Source organism: Hyalella azteca, unplaced genomic scaffold (assembly GCF_000764305.2).
Source record: "Hyalella azteca isolate HAZT.00-mixed unplaced genomic scaffold, Hazt_2.0.2 contig12168, whole genome shotgun sequence".
NCBI classification, from domain to species: Eukaryota; Metazoa; Arthropoda; class Malacostraca; order Amphipoda; family Hyalellidae; genus Hyalella; species Hyalella azteca.
The window spans coordinates 95,852-114,409 of record NW_025942132.1 but is presented as its reverse complement, the minus strand read 5'-3'; the positions used below and the strand labels follow the sequence as shown (position 1 = coordinate 114,409).

Here is an 18,558-nt window from a genome sequence, read left to right as displayed (position 1 = left end):
ATGATAGCTGGGGTATAGATCTAGAATTTTCTTATATTTGTAACTTTCTAAGCCTGAATAGCGTCATATCGTAGGTAAAGATAGACGCATTTAATTGCTTCTTTATAAATGCAGTTAACGTCGAATTTAGTGTTTGTGTGCCTCTCGCGAGGTTTACAATTATCAATATCGCTTGCTATTTGACTGATAAAATGTGATCAGTATTCAGTAATAACTGTTATGTTACATTCATCTAATTGATAGCATTATTTTTGGATTAGTATATATATTTATTGATCTCTGTTTAGAAAATACTCGCGTTTTTCTAACGAACATCGTTTTCTAATTTGTCTTTGTTTACAACAGCTATCCGTGAAACGGTACAAAAAGTGGCAGCAGAATTTCGACACAAATCAATTATCTTGGCAGATTCTAGTAAACAGAGAATGAATTCGGAGAATATGGACAGTAGAGGTGAGAGAACTGTTATTTAGATTAGTTGAAATAATCAAGAAGTATGTGTATTTTATTACGGTTAACATTATGTCAATTAATCCCAACAAACAAGTCACTTCACCTTCAGTTCAAGGGGGCCCATTGTGGTAAAGGAGAACAATTTTTTTGTTGCCATTCTTCAAGTTCATTTTTGAGTTCTAAAAGTCAACTAGTGAGTATCTTGGAGTATCAGCATTATCATACATAAGAAATTGATTAAAATATTGAGTGGATGAGGAACTTGAAAATGAGCTGATTCTAAAGATTCTGCTTTGCCACTATGATTATTTTAGCTATTGATTCTTTTAATAAAATTATATTTACATACAACTTATTTTTAATCAATATTGGTAAGATTTCTTAGATTTGCAGGTTAAACTATTCATCATCAATGACACCCGAGTCCTGAACCTGAGGAGAGTGAGGACCTGAGCCAATTTGAAAAATGAGACACAGAAGTTTCCTAAAATTGCAGGCAAAATCTATCATTGTGTGGGACTGTGGGTGATTGTCAAATATTGCAGAAACTGTGAAAATGAGCACTTATTTTAATTGTTCTCTGAATAAATTGGGAAAACTTCATGAAAATGGGTTAATGTAATGAGATTTACCAGCATTTTTGTCTGAATCACAAGTGGCTTCTGCCCCATTCTTGACTCTGGGATCTGAGCAGAGTGAGCACTCAGGCATAGTGGCAAATCAGAAAATGTTTAGAATCAGCTTATTTCTAATTTCATTGTCTACTCAAGATTTAGACCAGTTCAATGTCTTTTGTATGATAATGCTGGGATTGCTGGTATTATATACTATCATAACTATGATTTACCGGTCTGTCTAACAGTCTAAGTGCCAAGTGGTTGTAGTGGTCTAGTTATAGGACTCTAAAATGAACTTGAGAGTTGAACTGTTGAGAGAGTATCTAAAAAAAGTCCTTGCTTTGCCACTATTTTGAGCAGGTATAGAAAATATCAACTTTCCATACTGGAACTAGAGAGTATAAATTTCATGCTACTGAAATTTCTACTAGAGTACAAATTTCTTCTATCAAATTGGTAATAACTAATAAAACAACAATCACATATGAGCTCAAAATTTTCAAATTTATTTAACAATTAGATTTTCATTTTTTCTTTAAAAATAATGAACAATAATGAAATTCTGAAGTAACCATAGATTCTTCAATTCAAAACCTGGTTTTGTGAAATCTTTTACATTGAGAGACAGGCAGTTGAAAATTTTTTTTTGGGTTATATACTTGACTACAGAAGTATTACCGTTTCTGACCAGGATTTCATTGTTTCTAGATAAAATTGAACAAGATTGGAGAAGCTACACATTTTGCCGTTAGATTACTGCTTCATTGATTCTGCAGTGACCAGCAAGTCATATGTACTATTGTAGCATCAATGACACATAAATTCCATTTGAGTAGTTACCTACTGCACTTAATCCTCTAATGACCACATTTTATTAATTGAGTAAAAAAGATGTTCATTAGTTTCTTGTCATGATTATGGTGACTGAATAATTCAGAGATGAGTGTAGCAAGTTGAAATTTATGTATTGAAAAAAAAATGTAAGGCTACATTTCAGTCCACTTGGTCTTACAAGACCTCAACATCTAAGTTCCATACGTATGATCCAGTTAGTCTTTTTAGCTCAAAATAGTGATGAAATTATATAGTTAACATAGTTTATCATTTTATGCATCACTTATGAAGGCAACAATAAGTCAAAGAAATTTGCAAGATTTACTCAAGTTGCTTGTAATGTCTGCCATGCTTGAGTATGGTAGCTATCTACCAAGCTTCAAACAAAGCTACAATGTATTTTTTGAAAGAAATGAATTTGATTGTTATTATATTGTTATTGTTTTATTGTTATTTTATTTATTTAAATGTTATTTGAAAGAAATGAATACCTATATATAATGACCATTATTATATAATTTTCACTAAAACCAAATTGCAGTAAAATTTTCCACTGTGTCAATTAATATTTTATTAACAGTACAGTAAGATGTACAAGATATTACTTCATTTATCAGAAATTAGTGACAAAATTTATGGGTTAAAATTTAAATGTTTGGGCCTTGTGATATTTAAGAACAGCCTTAAAGTGAGGCTGGAAGTGTAAGCAGTAGCCACCTGTCCAGATAAGCCAGGGCTAGGGCTGCGTATGACATCAGATCGTTTCCCCTATGCCTCTAGCCTTCTGGGAAATTTTACCCATACAAATTGCTGACAAAATTTTCAAATATTATTATTATAACATTAATGTGCAATATTTGAAAGCCAATTTGTGTTTGGAAAAATTGTTGATGTAGTTTGAAAAAAATGTACCCATTATTTAGACTTTCCCATTACTCATAGGATTGTGAAAAGATTTGGTATATGTATCATTGATATATATCAATTGAGATATGTCAATATATCAGTTGAAAACACTATTTTTTTCATTGTCCTACCATTAAAAAATTATTCTTGTGTATTTATTTTATTTTTATTTTTTGGTAAACTTGTGCACAATTTTGACATTAGCTTTTAGAATATGGCAAGTATACATACCTATGTATAGGTATATTCCTTCTTAGGAAAAGATGAAATGAGCTGTACAAAACATTTTATTTTGTTGTACAATCCAAGTTGTAGTCATTCCCACCTCTGAATTTTAGTGTACGGTATTTACTACCCATTTGTTATCATTTTTTACTTGATTTGTAATTGGAATTTTTCAGGAGGACCAGGAGAAGAAGTGGATCTTATGGATGAGCTTCTTGAATCGGGAGAGAATTTTGATGAACTGAATGATGTGGTATCTGATGATAAAATTAGTAAGTTGGTAATTATTTATGTTTTCAGTTGTTAAAGCAATAGGTTTTTATGAACGAATATATATAATTTTACTGCTCTTAAGTTTTTAATGCATATGATTAAGCTGAACTACCAATAAGACTTGAATATTAATTCAGAAAGGTGCATTGAAATTTTTAAGCGTGTGGTTCTAAGAGTGATGTATGGCTTTGGATTTTGCTGGATAATTTTAATTCTTAATTTTTAAGTAATTTTATTTTATTCAATAATTTTCACTTATACCAAAGCCTTATTGTTGGTCTCTCCATTTCTGCTTTCTAAACTTGCTACTATTCTTCAGATAAGAAGAGATCAGGACATCACTCCTCAGGATCTGATGCCAGTAAACTGAACAAAAGATCTGACAATACTACTGACCCCCAAATTAACAGGTTAGTGATGCTGGTAGATCACATCTCCTGTTTATAATTAGACTGTCAGTTGAGCACAGAACGAGGATCTCAGAGCCTCATTTGCTTCTTTTTAGCACATTTTCTCATATATGAAAAAAATGCCCTATTGTGCTTGCCATGTCCATCCGTCCATTCGTCCGTCTGTCTGTCCGTGACTTCATGTTTTCGTCGACGAGAAAATGCGCTCTTTGTCACTCACTACAGGGAGTACTGAGTTATATTTTTTAACACACTTTCACTTTGTAAACATGAATTTTTTTTCATTACTCTTTAATACTATGCTTACCCATCTGAATGTGTATGATCACATTGGCTTGCAGATAATTATTTTTCATTTTCTATTTGAATTATATTAATAAGGAGGCAATGAATATGAGGATTCTAATTCATATTTGACATTGAAAAATCTGTAAACCTACCAACTGTAATCTGAAAAATATGACTACAAAATTTTTCATTGGCCCAAAGAGGTCGTACTCGCTCGGGCAACAGCCATTCTACAAGGACAAATGTCAGTCATGGCGGCCGCCGCTCCAGCGAGGGTGGAGCTGGCATGAAGAACAGTGATACTCTGAGTAAGATGAGCAGCTCTAATAATGCTCCACTCAGCCCAAACAATTGTGAACTAGGAAATAGCAGCACGAGTGGTCCCGGAGTTAAAACTAACATTGGAAACAGCGATTCTGGAACAAAGAAGAGACCCAAGGAAGCGATTACAGGTAACAATGTTCTAACTCTTCAGCTTAATTTGGTGGTTTCCTTATTTGGTAAAGATATGCTGTTTGATGTTAAAGAGATTTAATTGGTATATATGTCATCCTTGCACTAATACAGAATCAATAGCCTGCTGCTGAGACATATTCCTGCCTTACAATCGAAGAAAACTTTTTTCAGCAATCAATAAAACTATTTAGGTACTACTGGACTTGCCATTTTCTCACTGCATGATTTTAAATGGTCAAAATCCTATTATATCTATTATCTATGTAACGTCTGTTGTATTACAGCTCCCAAAAAGAAGATAGAAGCCCCGAGCAACAGCAGCAAAGACATGGACGAGCTCACTGACGTGGACGACGATGAGCTCATGGACTTCGAGGACTCGCCTCGCCACAGCGATGGCGCGATCTCCTCAGCCGGCGAGAACAACAGGACATCCAGGGAGCCTTCCTTCAGCGGCGCCTCACGCGCGTCCTCCACTTCCAGGAACCAGTCTCGTCAGTTGCTTTGTCTTGCCAGCATTGTCTTACCAATACTTACTGAATATACCTGCAATGGGGTTATTTAAGACTTTCTATATCGTACTTTTTGCGAGAACAGTTGACTTTCAAACACAGCTCTTTTACGCTTGAGCTTATGAAGACTGCAAAATAAGAGCAGTACATATTTATTTTGAATAATTTCAATGACTGAGCTAAGTATTTATCGTATCTATAATTCCTTTTAAGCAACTGTGTTTGGACCTTCGAACATGTCTCCCATTTCTAATTATTTTCATAATTAAATCAATATGAGCGATGCAATTCAGTTTATTTTTTATAATATCTTTTAGGTTTTAAAGTGATGATGAAATATATTTTGATGTATTTGAAGAAAGTTGAAATAATCACTGGCCAAGCACTGTTCTTCTTGAACTTGAATAGCTGTGCTTAAGTCAAATAGTTCAGTTTTTGCTTTCATCTCAACACAAAAATTCCATGGATTGGTTGTTCCCGTTCCCAGCTGCGCCAAGAGATGAGGATGAGGCCAACAACTCAGACAGCGGGCGTCGCGAGAACGACAGCAGCAACAAGAGAAACAGAAGCTCTTCTGTCAGGAGCGAGCGGGAGGGTGAGAATCGCCCGCTGTGTGACGAACATGGCCAGTTTTGTCGGTGCTTGGAAATATCTGTTTGTAGGATTTATATGCTATGATTTTGGCTTGACCACTGGCCATGGTGGCCCAGTTGTTAAAGTTCAGAGTACAAGGATTGGAGCAGAGAGGTGCAGGTTTGATCCCAGCTCTATGCGCCAGTTTCTGGTCAGAATTCTCAAGGAGGTCGGGTGATTAAGTAAATCAAAATTTGAGCTGTGAGTTGCGAGTTCGTGGCCGCAACAAGCTTTGAATGTTCTGCGATGTTAAGAATCGGCGACAGGTCTACAGCCTAAAAAATGCAGAAACTTCTACTATTGTTGTTATAATTATTATTATTATCTGTTTAGTTGATACAATTGATTTCTAGTGCAATGTTTCAGGATTGCTGAAACATTAAGCAGTTTCACGACAGATTTATTTCTGCCCATGTTTCCTCATGTGCAGCGTTTTGCAAAGTTTAAAAAATTAACGTTGTCTGTTTACTGCCCTCAGTTTGAGCAGTCAGTCATTAGTTCTGAACTCGATAGCTGCTTTAATGTGAATTTACTAGAAAATCTACCCACTTTCCTCAACCAAATCCCCAAAACATGAACAGCTTTATGTTCGAACTTACAGAGAAAACTGAAGATACTGAAGAGCAGGTGGCCACCAACGCGACTTCGACGGCGACCGGCAAGAAGAAGTACGACTATATCACCAAGATCAACTACCTGTTCCGCGAGGCCAGGTTCTTCCTCATGAAGTCCAACAACGAGGAGAACATCGCGCTATCTAAAAGCAAGGGCGTGTGGTCTACGCCTCCACAGAACGAAACTAAAGTCAACCAGGCAGTGAAGGAATGCAGGAACGTCATCCTCCTGTACTCGGTCAAGGAGAGCGGCAAGTTCTGTGGTAAGTGGTGAGATCTGTGGTGAGTGGTGAGATCTGTGGTGAGTGGTGAGATCTGTGGAGAGTGGTGAGATCTGTGGAGAGTGGTGAGATCTGTGGAGAGTGGCGAGCTCTGTGGAGAGTGGCGAGCTCTGTGGCGAGTGGCAACTTCTGCGGTGAGTGGTGAGCTCTGTGGCGAGTGGCGAGCTCTGTGGAGAGTGGCAAGTTCTGCGGTGAGTGGCAAGTTCTGCGGTGAGTGGTGAGCTCTGTGGAGAGTGGCGAGCTCTGTGGTGAGTGGCGAGCTCTGTGGAGAGTGGCGAGCTCTGTGGAGAGTGGCGAGCTCTGTGGTGAGTGGCAAGTTCTGCGGTGAGTGGCAAGTTCTGCGGTGAGTGGTGAGCTCTGTGGCGAGTGGCGAGCTCTGTGGAGAGTGGCAAGTTCTGCGGTGAGTGGTGAGCTCTGTGGAGAGTGGCGAGCTCTGTGGAGAGTGGCGAGCTCTGTGGAGAGTGGCGAGCTCTGTAGAGAGTGGCGAGCTCTGTAGAGAGTGGCGAGCTCTGTAGGGAGTGGCGAGCTCTGTGGACAGTGGTGATTTCTGTGGAGAGTGGCGATTTCTGTGGAGAGTGGCGATTTCTGTGGAGAGTGGCGATTTCTGTAGATAGTGGCGAGCTCTGTGGAGAGTGGCAAGTTCTGCGGTGAGTGGTGAGCTCTGTGGAGAGTGGCGAGCTCTGTGGAGAGTGGCGAGCTCTGTGGAGAGTGGCGATTTCTGTGGAGAGTGGCGATTTCTGTGGAGAGTTGCGATTTCTGCAGTGAGTGGTGAGTTCTGCAGTGAGCAGCTTGATGTCTGCGCGCCAAGCACGCTGTCTGCAGAAGCCTCTCTGTACAGAATTGTTTGCAAAATTTAATGTATACCTATCTCGGCCTACAATATGTATATGTGTTTTTTTACCCAAACTTATCAAGTCTTGATTTATTATAAGTTGCATCACTGTGTTTGCCCTCCACGATAAACACACAAGCATTATCTTTCTACGTTAATTTCGTCACAATTGTCCTCATGTTGCCAGGGTTCGCGCGCGTGGCTGGCGAGAGCCGCCGAGATCTGCCCCCCGTGAGCTGGGTGCTGCCGCCAGGGCTGTCAGCTCGTGCCCTTGGGGGCGTCTTCACCCTCGACTGGATCTCCAAGTCTGACTAGAAAATTTACTTCAATTTACCTTTCAAAAATGTTTTGGCTTGGTTAACTTTGTACATGGGCGGTGTGGTTTTAGTTCCATTTCCTCAACAGCCTTCAGTTTGTGTAAAAATAACTAAAGGCATTTAGACAATCATCCATATTCGGTCCCTGTGTAAATTCTCGAATAATTTAGGTTTTTAACAATGCACAATTTCTCCCCATAGTTGACAATTATTGTATTTGCTGTGTATCAGTAAATACATCGCACGACGCACAATCTCTACTCACCATTCAATCTTGATAGTATGTCAGCAATGCTGTCTTAATTCTGTGCTTCTCAATGTTCAATTTTGGAAATTTTTGTCCTTCTACTCACAAGAGTAAAACTTCTGCTATTTTTCATGCGTTTTAGCAAACGGATGTAAATTTCTATCTATTAAAGCATGCAATTTTATCCAGCAAGTAAAATTAAACGTTTGTGCTCCTCAGGAAGGACTTGCCTTTCTCCAAAACTCTACATCTCTACAATCCCTGGAATGAAGGCAAATCTGTCAAAATCGGCAGAGACGGACAGGTGAAAACTCACAACTTGAACTGCATAAAAGAAAACGCCGCGATTAGTTGGTGCCACCACTTATTTTTACTATTCGCAACTAGGAAATATCCATGATGTTATGGATGTTATGGATGTGATGGCTGTATAGGTAATATAAATGCATGTGTTAGCTTGGGTATGACTCGTGCAGCGTACTGAATTAGTTGGTGACAGGAAGGGACAATGTCACCCTAAGAATGAAGCGAGCGCTTGTAAAGAAGGCTACCAAAGTGATGATTTTTGTGCAATTCAGCTAGCCAAAAACGAGTAATTTTTCCCGTGGCAAAATTAGTTTTCAAAAGAAACGATGGATTAAGTTCAAAAGTCCATATAAAACCTTAGAATTTTTTCAACGCTTGTAACCGAAAGATGTATTTGAGATTCATTATTGCTGTATTCCCGTACGTCTCTTCTAACATTAGTGCAGATGTTGAACTATCAACCCCAGTTAGCCATAGCTTCGACTATAATGTAGTGATAACCTGAGATAATGTGTGGTGCCTGTGCAGGAAATCGAGCCCCGTGTAGCGGAGGAACTGTGCCGACTATTTCCTAAAGATGAAACAGTGTCGCTGACATCCGCTTTGTTACGCAGCAAGAAACGAGCTAAGGCCACCGCCGGCTCTAATCGTGGCCCCATACGGCGCCCCTTGCTTCTCCCTGGCGAACGCCGCAATAACGGCCGCAATGGACCTGGTGCCAACTTCAACGCTGCTGCAAATTATAACTCGAACTTTAACTATCGCTCCGGTGGAGGAGATCATTACTACAGCGCCTCTTTCCGATCTCGTGGTGGAAGAGGCGGCGGTGATTTCCAGCAGCGATCAAGAGGAGGAGGCTTCGGTGGAGGGGATCGTCGAGGTGGAGGAGGAGGTGGAAATGCCCGTCGTGACGGTGGAGCTGGTGGAATGTCCGGGCGCCAGTCGTTCCGCGGTGCACGGACAGAATACTTCAGGTTGGTCGCTGTGCTCATATCTCCGACCTGAGAAAGTTTAATCTGAAGAAGCGGCTCCGCTTCGAGCAAAGTTGATAGATTCACTACCTGAAAGATTCCCTGTATGGAAGAATCAGCCGTTGCTTCCACCATATCTCGTTGAATTGTTTGGAAAAAATTTCATGTCTGCACTGGACATGTCTGTGGTCTTCAGCTGGATAAAAGGTCATATGATAGACAAGCTTGTGGTCCTGGTGATTAGTGAGCAAAATTAGTTTCTACAGCACATTAATAGATGTTTATTTTATCAGTTTCTAAATTCACTCCAGTTTAATTTTCAAACATAGAATATCTGCATTTCTGACATCAACTGGTGTAAATTATATTAACATGCTACTCTCTTCTGTTATTTATTTCAACTATCTAGCCTTAATGAACAACATCTGAATACCAATAGTAATGAAATTATATGTAGACATCATCAAACTTTTGTTTAGATCACCGCACTCCTAATTCGTGTTGCTCGTTGAAATCGCTTCATCGTCAAATTCTCAGAGTTCTCATATTACAGTTTTTCATATGGCAAAATTAGAGAGTATTCGATTTATTAAAGATGTTACGTACCGAAATTTTATAGTTCTGCTATATTTTATTTGCAACTGAATTTGTTTGTTGATACATAGTAAACTAACCCAAACATCATCATCATCCCTTGTGCAAGGATGCAAATCGTCATATAATAAGCCATATCTATGTTATGAGTTCTCATTCTTAATTCACTTTCTAATGTTTCATTTTATCTCGAGCAACAATTACATTTTACAGACACTTCACTCCAAAATTAACAGTTTAGGAATACCGACATCCTATTTTATCACAACTTTGTCTCTGAGATTTCTCATGGTGATCTTCTGAATGCTCTCGAAAGCAACGAAGCCCTTGTGCCGCCGCTTACTTTATAACTTCTAATTGATTGTTTTTAATGTTTCATTTTGCTCTTACAAGTGTTATCTTTTGATAAGACTCCCATCTGAAGTGCTCATCTTTTCCATTGTTCATACTCATGTGGTCTTGATTTAAACTAAATACAGTGAAAATAGTATCAGAAGAGCGAAATCTTGAACTGTACTCCTGAGGTGACGACTTGACAAGAGTGCTTTTGATGAATTTTTCAGTTTTTTATTCTAAATATAATTAGTTTTCACTATTCCTATTTTTCCGAAATTTTAGATATTGAAGTGTAGTTTAACTTTGAATTTTCCTGCGGCACAAGGCTTGTTGCTTCTTGCCGAGCATTAGTAACCTTTGAGACTTCCTTGTTCTTGCTTATTTGATATTAATTTTCTATTTCTTCACAGCTCGAAGAAAGCATTCGAATGTATGGATTTTCTCCTCAGTGTTTTAGTTGTTTGAAAAAGGGAACTCTGATTTTTTTTAACAAATGAATAGTGTGCCCACGTGACCTCCGAGAGCGGTGATATATTTCTCTAGTGCTACTCAGGCTTAAGGAACTTTCTTGTGAGGAGGACGTGTGACAAGTGCTGTATGGACGACGTAGATAATAAGAGGACTTGCTTCATTCAATTAAAATTTCGAAATAGAGGCATTCTTGTCTCTGACGGTGATGTGATATTTGTTCAGGCAAAAAAATGGACTACATGGTGCAAATCTGAAGCTGTTATTATGAAAGCCCCTTGTGCTGTGGATCTCAAGATTAGCTGATAGCTAACCAGGGATTTTCTGGTGAAGAAAATCAGTTGAAGGCTTGACTGCCCAATGCCAGTCTTGCTTTCCACCTAATTAAGCTAATATCTGACCGAGGCATGTCCACCGCAACTCACGGTTTGTACACGAGGAGAATCTCTGGTGCATGACTTCTGCGCCCAACGGTAAAGGTACTTCGAGCTAAGCAATAACTATGCTATTAGATCCTCAGTTGCTCCATGCCAATTTAGATTCTTATTCCCATTCAGTCAACGTAAGGAAATGATTCTTAACTGCTCGATGCCAGTTAAGGATATTATTTGATTAAAAATGAAGGCCGGTTTTCAACTGCTCGATGCCAGTTGAGAACCATTACGGCTGTGCCTTTCTAATATTCATGATCGACGTGAGCGTTTTTAACTGCTCGATGCCAGTTAAAGACGGCAAACGGCTTAACCACATAATAATTCAAGCGTAGGCTCTCACCTGCTCAATGCCAGTTGAAAGCCGATGGTAAAACAAATTAAGAGAGGAGAGTACGACTCAGGCACTCGGGATTGCTTGCTGAGAAAACGCCTCTACAGCCCGCGGTTCTTGATCCAATTAACGTTAAAGTATTTGGCCACAATTCTCATTCTAATAACGTATTGCGATTGAGAATTCGTTTGAGGTGAACCGATTTCCATCTGCATAATGTCATCAATACGTCATGTGTCTTTTGGAAATCACTAAATCCAAAGTTCATTCAAATTTATCACTTAGTGAATTGGCCTGTTTCGTCAGTAGCGTTGCCCAGAGTGGATCGCGGTCTTGAAGATAGAGTTCATAATTGATTCTTTTATTGTTCAGTGGCCACTTGGCAGATTTTTGTGAACTGACAGCTGTTGCTGTGTTATTGTATTGAGCTTTCCTGGCCATAGTACTAGATCAAAAACTTTTCATGTAAAACGAGGTTTTCAAGGGCTGTGTTAGATTGTCACACGAGTTAAATATGTTGCCCGAGTGATTCAATTATCTCAATATTTCAAGTTTCACATTAATCCAAATCTTTGTGCAAACGAACTTGATAATTTACCGTACGTGACGATTACACGGTGTTAAATACAAATGTGGAACGAAGCTGTTGCGTAGTCGTCTTCAAAGGGGTTCTCTCAGCTAGATACCCTCGTTCTTGTCTCCGCAGACTAGGTGAGTACCTCCTTACTTCTTGTCCAGATTCCTTGTGCTTTCAAGTGATGCTCCTCATGTAAAATATTTTTTAAATTATAACAAATCAACCGAAGTGGTTGCCTCGGGCTGAACGTCGTTGTGAACGTCGTTAGCCGCTATGAAGCATGACATTTTCCGTCATTAGAGGAAGAACCAGACAAGATTCAAGCATAATCTTTAATATGCTAGTCAAACCTTAAAGGCTTACGTTCAGAAATTTCCAAGCATTCTGTCTAATAATTTTATCGTTAAATTATTACGTACACCCAATATGCTTTGATTTAGATGCTCAGATGACCCGTACGCAGTCGTATTTTTCGTTTTTATAGCAAAATATCTGTGTGTTGCGTGTGCTTTGTCAGATTGATGTGTTATTGGCAACTAAATACAGGGCCGATATTATTGTCCGTTGTCAAAGTACTTTTTTTTGCTCCCTTTGAAAAAAGTATTTCAGTTTTGAGTTTAAATGGCGATAATATTGTGAAGTTCAATGAGATAATCGTGGCCTGGGATAAGGTAAGGAAATGCAGACTCTGTGCATTCGTGGGTGAACGTGTCGTCAGTATATCACTCTTTTTAGGGTTTGAGGTGCCTTACATGAACATTAACATCGTAAGGTCTCGGCTAGTTCCATATTAGCCATGTGCTGCATTTAGTCGCATCTATATAATGTCCAGAAATAGATGCATGGCGGACACTTCAGTCGGCTATTAATGTTGTTTAAAGGAAGAATTTAATCAATATAATCTTCCAATAGAGACAGTTGACGGGTCTTTTTTTTCAGTGAATATCATTACTTCGAATATAATCTGATTGAAGAATATAAGAAAGGATAATAATTTCATTCACGGGACCGTCAGTCGAATGAAGGAAGCCATTTTACTCATAGAGCTTTTACCCCGGAAAACACACGTTTAGTTTTGCTTAGTATAGTACCATAATTCTAAATTGAGGGCGCTCCTACAGCCGTGGGGGAGGCCGCGGACGGGGTTACGCTGGTGATGGGGAGGGTTACAGCGGAGGAGGCGTCAGGAGGAAGCGCTACGATGACGAGGACTACGACGCAGGTCCTCGACCTAAGAGGAGTCGGGAGCTCGACGACAAGCCCAGTAAGTTTGTTTTGGTCATGACCAATATCTTCTTGATGACAAGACCAGTAAGTTTGTTTTGGTCATGAACAATATCTTCTTGACGACAAGACCAGTGAGTTTGTTTTGGTCATGACCAATATCTTCTTGACGACAAGACCAGTAAGTTTGTTTTGGTCATGACCTGGTCATGACCAATATCTTCTTGACGACAAGACCAGTAAGTTTGTTTTGGTCATGGTCAATATCTTCTTGACGACAAGACCAATGAGTTTGTTTTGGTAAATAGACTTTTAAATTGTTAGTAACGCCCCTAGAGGCCTGACCCATTACTTATATATATACATCGGCGTCTCATCTACGTATGTGTGAACACAGGCGGGGGCTACGGCGGGGGAGGAGAAGGGGTGAGGGGAGGCAGGGACCGCTCCCCTGCGCATCCCTCATCCCCATACCGCTCTTCTTCCTCATCCTCTGCCTTCAGGTGATACCATTAGTTATTTTAGTTATTAAGTTAAGGCTGATTATCAGTTATATTAATCGAGTTCCCGCCGACAGTCAAAGACTGGTTAATGTCGTTCCTTATTCCAACCACAAGCTTAACCCAACATTTACTCGTTATCATCATAATAAAGTTCATATTTGTGATCACTGCTTCCTTATCAGCTGACTTCTTTTGATGTCGCAACTTCAGTTCTAGCGCATCAAATTCAAAATAGCTCGCTACAGAATTTGTCGTTACGATTGATGAAACTCGTTATTGAGCATTTTGATTATATACGAAAGCGATGTATATATCAATTTGAGGCTTGCTATTTTCATTACTATATATTGAAGGTACAGTATAATAAAACAATGATGAATTATAATGACTAATTGATCGCGTGTACGGCAGGCGAGACGTTGGAGCAAGCAGCAACAGCAGCGGTGGTGGTTATGGAGGCGGCAGCTCGCAGCAGCAGACGATGTTCAGCGTCCCGCCCCCCAAGATCAGCTCCAGCCACAACTCTGCTCCACTTGTGCGATAAAGGGCTACACCACATGAAGCTTTATGTGCCTTTTTATATTTATGTGCCACATGAAGCTTTATGTGCCTGTGCCTTTTTTTCATTTATTAACCACATGAAGCTTTATGCACCTATCCCTTCATTTCATTTGACTGCTACCGTAGAAACATAACAGAAGCTTCAATCATTACCACTGTAGGTATCGCTACAATGTTTTTATCATAAACAACATGTCAATGTATCAATGTAACGCGAAGCACGATGTTTCAATTTTCATAACTTTCATATTACTGTTATAAGCCTTTTTGCTTGCATATCCTATTCTGTTAGTTTGATTCCACAATTCGTCAACGCGCATTACTTATATATTCGTTGTTTTTTAGAGTTTCCATTCAAGCATCTGCAGTCACACGTTAGTTGTGAGAAAGTGGATTCGAAAATCCCTACTTTTTCAGTTAAGGATTAATTTATATTCCTCGATCACTAAAATCTTTATTGACCTCATGCCTAACTCCTTAAGCTTAACTCAAACTACATTAATGCAGTACACCTTAAATATCATAGGATTATGATTATACGCATTATATTATACCTTTATAAGTATAAATATTATAGAATTATAAGTATGAATATAATATTATAAGTATAAATATTATATAATAAGTATAAATATTATTATTGTGACGAGGTTGTGGTTGTCTGTGCAGTCGTACCAGGACTTCTTGCTGCGCGAGATGCGCGACTACGCTAGCACGCGACCGTCCTCCTCCTCCTCCCTGCCCCCCATGGCCTTCCCGCCCCCCGTGAGCTGCCCTTGCTGTTTAGGGCCTGAGGGTGGCCTGCTGCTGGTGGCCTGCTGCTGGTGGCCTGCTGCTGGTGGCCTGCTGCTGGTGGCCTGCTGCTGGTGGCCTGCTGCTGGTGGCTTACCTATGGTCGTTGGTAGCGAGATGCGCGACTACGCTAGCACGCGACCGTCCTCCTCCTCCTCCCTGCCCCCCATGGCCTTCCCGCCCCCCGTGAGCTGCCCTTGCTGTTTATGCTGGTGGCTTACCTATGGTTGTTGGTAGCCTGCTGCTGGTGGCTTACCTATGGTCGTTGGTAGCCTGCTGCTGGCGGCCTGCCGCTGGTGGCTTACCCATGGTTGTTGGTGGCCTGCTGCTGGTGGCTTACCTATGGCCGCTACTGGCCGATCCTTGATTGTAGGCAGGGGTGGTAGATGTTGATTGAGAGGTCACTGACGCTGACGAGAAGGTGATGGACGCTAATTTAGGTACTTCCTCGAAGTTATTATGGTATACAAGAGAATCGCGATGTAGTTTAAGATTTCAAGATAGCAGGCGGGAACTACTTGGCATTCAATATATGAAGGTAACTATTAGAACTGGGAGATAATTGGTGAGAACTTGGTGGTAGTTAACTAGCATTTGGGTTAATTAACGGTGACTAGGTTACTAGGTTATATGGTTGTACTGTACAGTTCATTATGGCTGTTCTGTATGCAATACAGAGCAGCCACGCAGTCATTTATCCAGTTGGTTTTGAAGGAAACATTGAAGATTGTGAGGTCACTAACGGCGTGGTTTGCCTGAGCAGCCGCCCTTTGCACCGCTGTCGCCCCCCCGCTACTACGACCCGCCCCCCCTTCCTGACTACGTCAGCGCCCCCCCTCCACCACCCTCATCGCGCTCGGCTCGAGCGTCGGGAGCCGACAAGACGCACTCCCGCTCTGCCAACGTCGAGGTATGTACAACTTACATGTTATATTTATTCATAAATATAATCATATGTACGATATTTATTACATTTTCAACCATAACTTCCAACCGTGCGTTGATCAATGAGTCATATTGTCCAGATAAGCACACTTTGTTACCCACAGCACCAGTAGAGAATGAATGTAGTGCAGGCACGCCTTTTTGCCGGGCCAAACTGGGTCAGGATGACCCACACCAGGGCAAAAACTGCATCGCCATTTACACAAAGTCTTGCTCATTTCTCTGAGTGCATCATATTAAATTCCCGGCTCTTATTTCTAATTGATAATCTGGCGTCACGTTGTGCTTAACAACGCTAATATTTGCAGTCGTACGATCGCTCCGTGGACGAGTTCCTGCAGCGCAACCGCGACCGTCGGAGAGACGACAGCCGCGAGCGCCGCTCCTACCGCGACCGCAGATAAGCGACCAGCGCTGCACCTACATACCATTGCTGGTCCTGTGGCTGATGGTACCTCATCCTTCTCATCCATTTCACGTCAGAGTGCGGCAATATCTCATCAGAAGTCAATCTCCTGCAGTGATCCGTTCTACTCTGCAGTACGGCAATACCTATACTAAACTATATGTTTTTTCTATATGAACCTTTTTTCCATAAGTCTGTATTTATGCTGTTCATTGTAGCTGTTGTCACAGTTTCTATCAATCTACTCCAGGAAGATGATACTGAATGTCAGGATGCTGTCGTATTCAGTACTTTGTGGACGCAAATTTATAGCGGAAGCGGAATTTACGTCGTACATTTTTATCATGCGATGGATCAATTGTGCTTAATAGTCACCCCAATGAATTGTAAGTAATAATAATCCAAATAACAATTGTATTTAATTATGATCCTTAGGAAAATTTGCTGTGTTTTTCATGTTTATTGAAAATGCGTTAATTTATGAACGAACACGACTTCCCATATGATCGTGGTAAACGAGCCACCCAATTTGTTGAAGATAAAGCAGGTGATCTGTATTTATGTGATTATAATACCTTGTCTTGACTCCTTCACGATGCCAATTGTGACAAATGGCCAACATGTAGAGGTACATAGACTGCTGGCTTCGTTGTAAAATTTTATCGTCAACAAGCCTCATTTTTTACAGAGAGATGGCATTTTGTAAACATTGTCTTTGATTTTTCGTGCGTTGTACCCATGTCAATTGATTCTGTTAGGTCTCTTCATATTCTCAGAATCTCGGGAATGCATTTTCAAATTTCCTCACTGCATTATTTTTGTATCTGACTCGTGCGTATAATCTATATATTAATAAGTTTTAGGACTCTTTCTTGAATTGAGCTGTAAAAGTACCTTTATTCCTAAGTATTTTTTAAGCATACTCTGTCACAAACATAATTGAGCTTACTATTTTTCCTTAGGATTTTCTCTAGATTCAAAGCTCTTTCTATATTGACGACGGAGCGCTTATGATATAGAAATATACATTGCTTGAATGTAATGTACAAAAGGCGTTCACTCTCCCAAGAATAAGGTGAAAAGCTAAAATACAATATAAATAAAAATTTAGAAGCAAATAGAATGCCGCTAAAGTTCATCATATCTTTATAAAAATATGTCCGGAGTCCAGCTCCATCTTTACTTCGAAAATGCTAGAATGAGAGAAAGACCAATTGGAACAGCTGAAATCAACATAAAAAAAACAATGAAACAGTAATTTCCTAATTTAATAAATGACAAAATGAAGTAACATCATGCAGACTGACTTTTCTATTTACAAGTTTGCGTGGGTAAGAACTTTTATGTTATTCCAACTAGACTTCTGTTTAAATTATAAAAAGTGATTATAAGTTCATGAATCTGCAACACTGGAAGTGCGAAAGCGAAAATTTTGTAGTCATTTTCGGCTACATCGCTAGTGATTGTAGTCTAAGATTTTCGAACTGACATTAGAGATTCCGAAACGTTCTTCTGGTGAGACATGGCGAAATTTTGAAGCATTGTCTTCATTTATAAATTTTTCTGATTATTTTGCAATTCGGGCAATCGAGATTTTTAAATCCAACTAATTAAATTATGCAGATCCTCTGATTGCAGGGAACGAGATATAACGCAGACCAGAACCTGTTGACTGCATCGGTGTTGCTTAATATTTTCAACGGAGTTAAAGGTTCGCGTAGATGCCTGTGTTGATAATATATGCTGTCGTGACTTTCATATTCAAACGCCCTTGTAAAATATCTAATTTCACTCGGCTTTAATTTAACCTTCCACTAACACTGAGTAATTATTCCTACGGAATAATTGGGGTTAGATTCACGTAAGAATATTATGACAAATAATTTCCGATGCACCAGAAGAGGAATCGGGATAACTCCGTCGCTCGGTCTGATTTTATCTCTGTATGAGAACTCAAACTGTATTTATGTCTTCTGTATCTTCCTGTTATATTTTCTCTGATTGCAATTGTCTGCGTGTATGTAAATGACGGGTAAAGTGTATGCAAATGACGAGTAAAGTGTATGTACTTGACGAGTAAAGTGAAGCTCGCAGGAAGTGGAAATATTTTCTGCTAGGGGACACTGGCGCATTCCCCCGAGCTCAATCCTAGTGCTACTCTAGTGGGTCAAGAGACACGATATATGACTCAATCATAGTGGAACTAGTGGGT

General features: G+C 39.8%; 1 protein-coding gene across 1 annotated transcript; it reads left to right on the top strand.

Annotated features, from left to right (window-relative positions):
• The first annotated feature begins 317 nt into the window (after nucleotides 1-317).
• On the top strand, nucleotides 318-18,137 carry LOC108681256 (YTH domain-containing protein 1). Its single transcript, XM_047883162.1, has 16 exons — nucleotides 318-453; nucleotides 3,212-3,307; nucleotides 3,628-3,718; nucleotides 4,208-4,458; nucleotides 4,747-4,956; nucleotides 5,462-5,569; nucleotides 6,209-6,484; nucleotides 7,522-7,639; nucleotides 8,118-8,202; nucleotides 8,733-9,178; nucleotides 13,037-13,179; nucleotides 13,537-13,642; nucleotides 14,054-14,177; nucleotides 14,873-14,968; nucleotides 15,759-15,905; nucleotides 16,249-18,137. The coding sequence occupies exons 1-16, from the start codon at nucleotides 426-428 to the stop codon at nucleotides 16,342-16,344; spliced, it is 2,421 nt and encodes an 806-aa protein (XP_047739118.1). The 5' UTR covers nucleotides 318-425; the 3' UTR covers nucleotides 16,345-18,137.
• The last annotated feature ends 421 nt before the right edge of the window (nucleotides 18,138-18,558 follow it).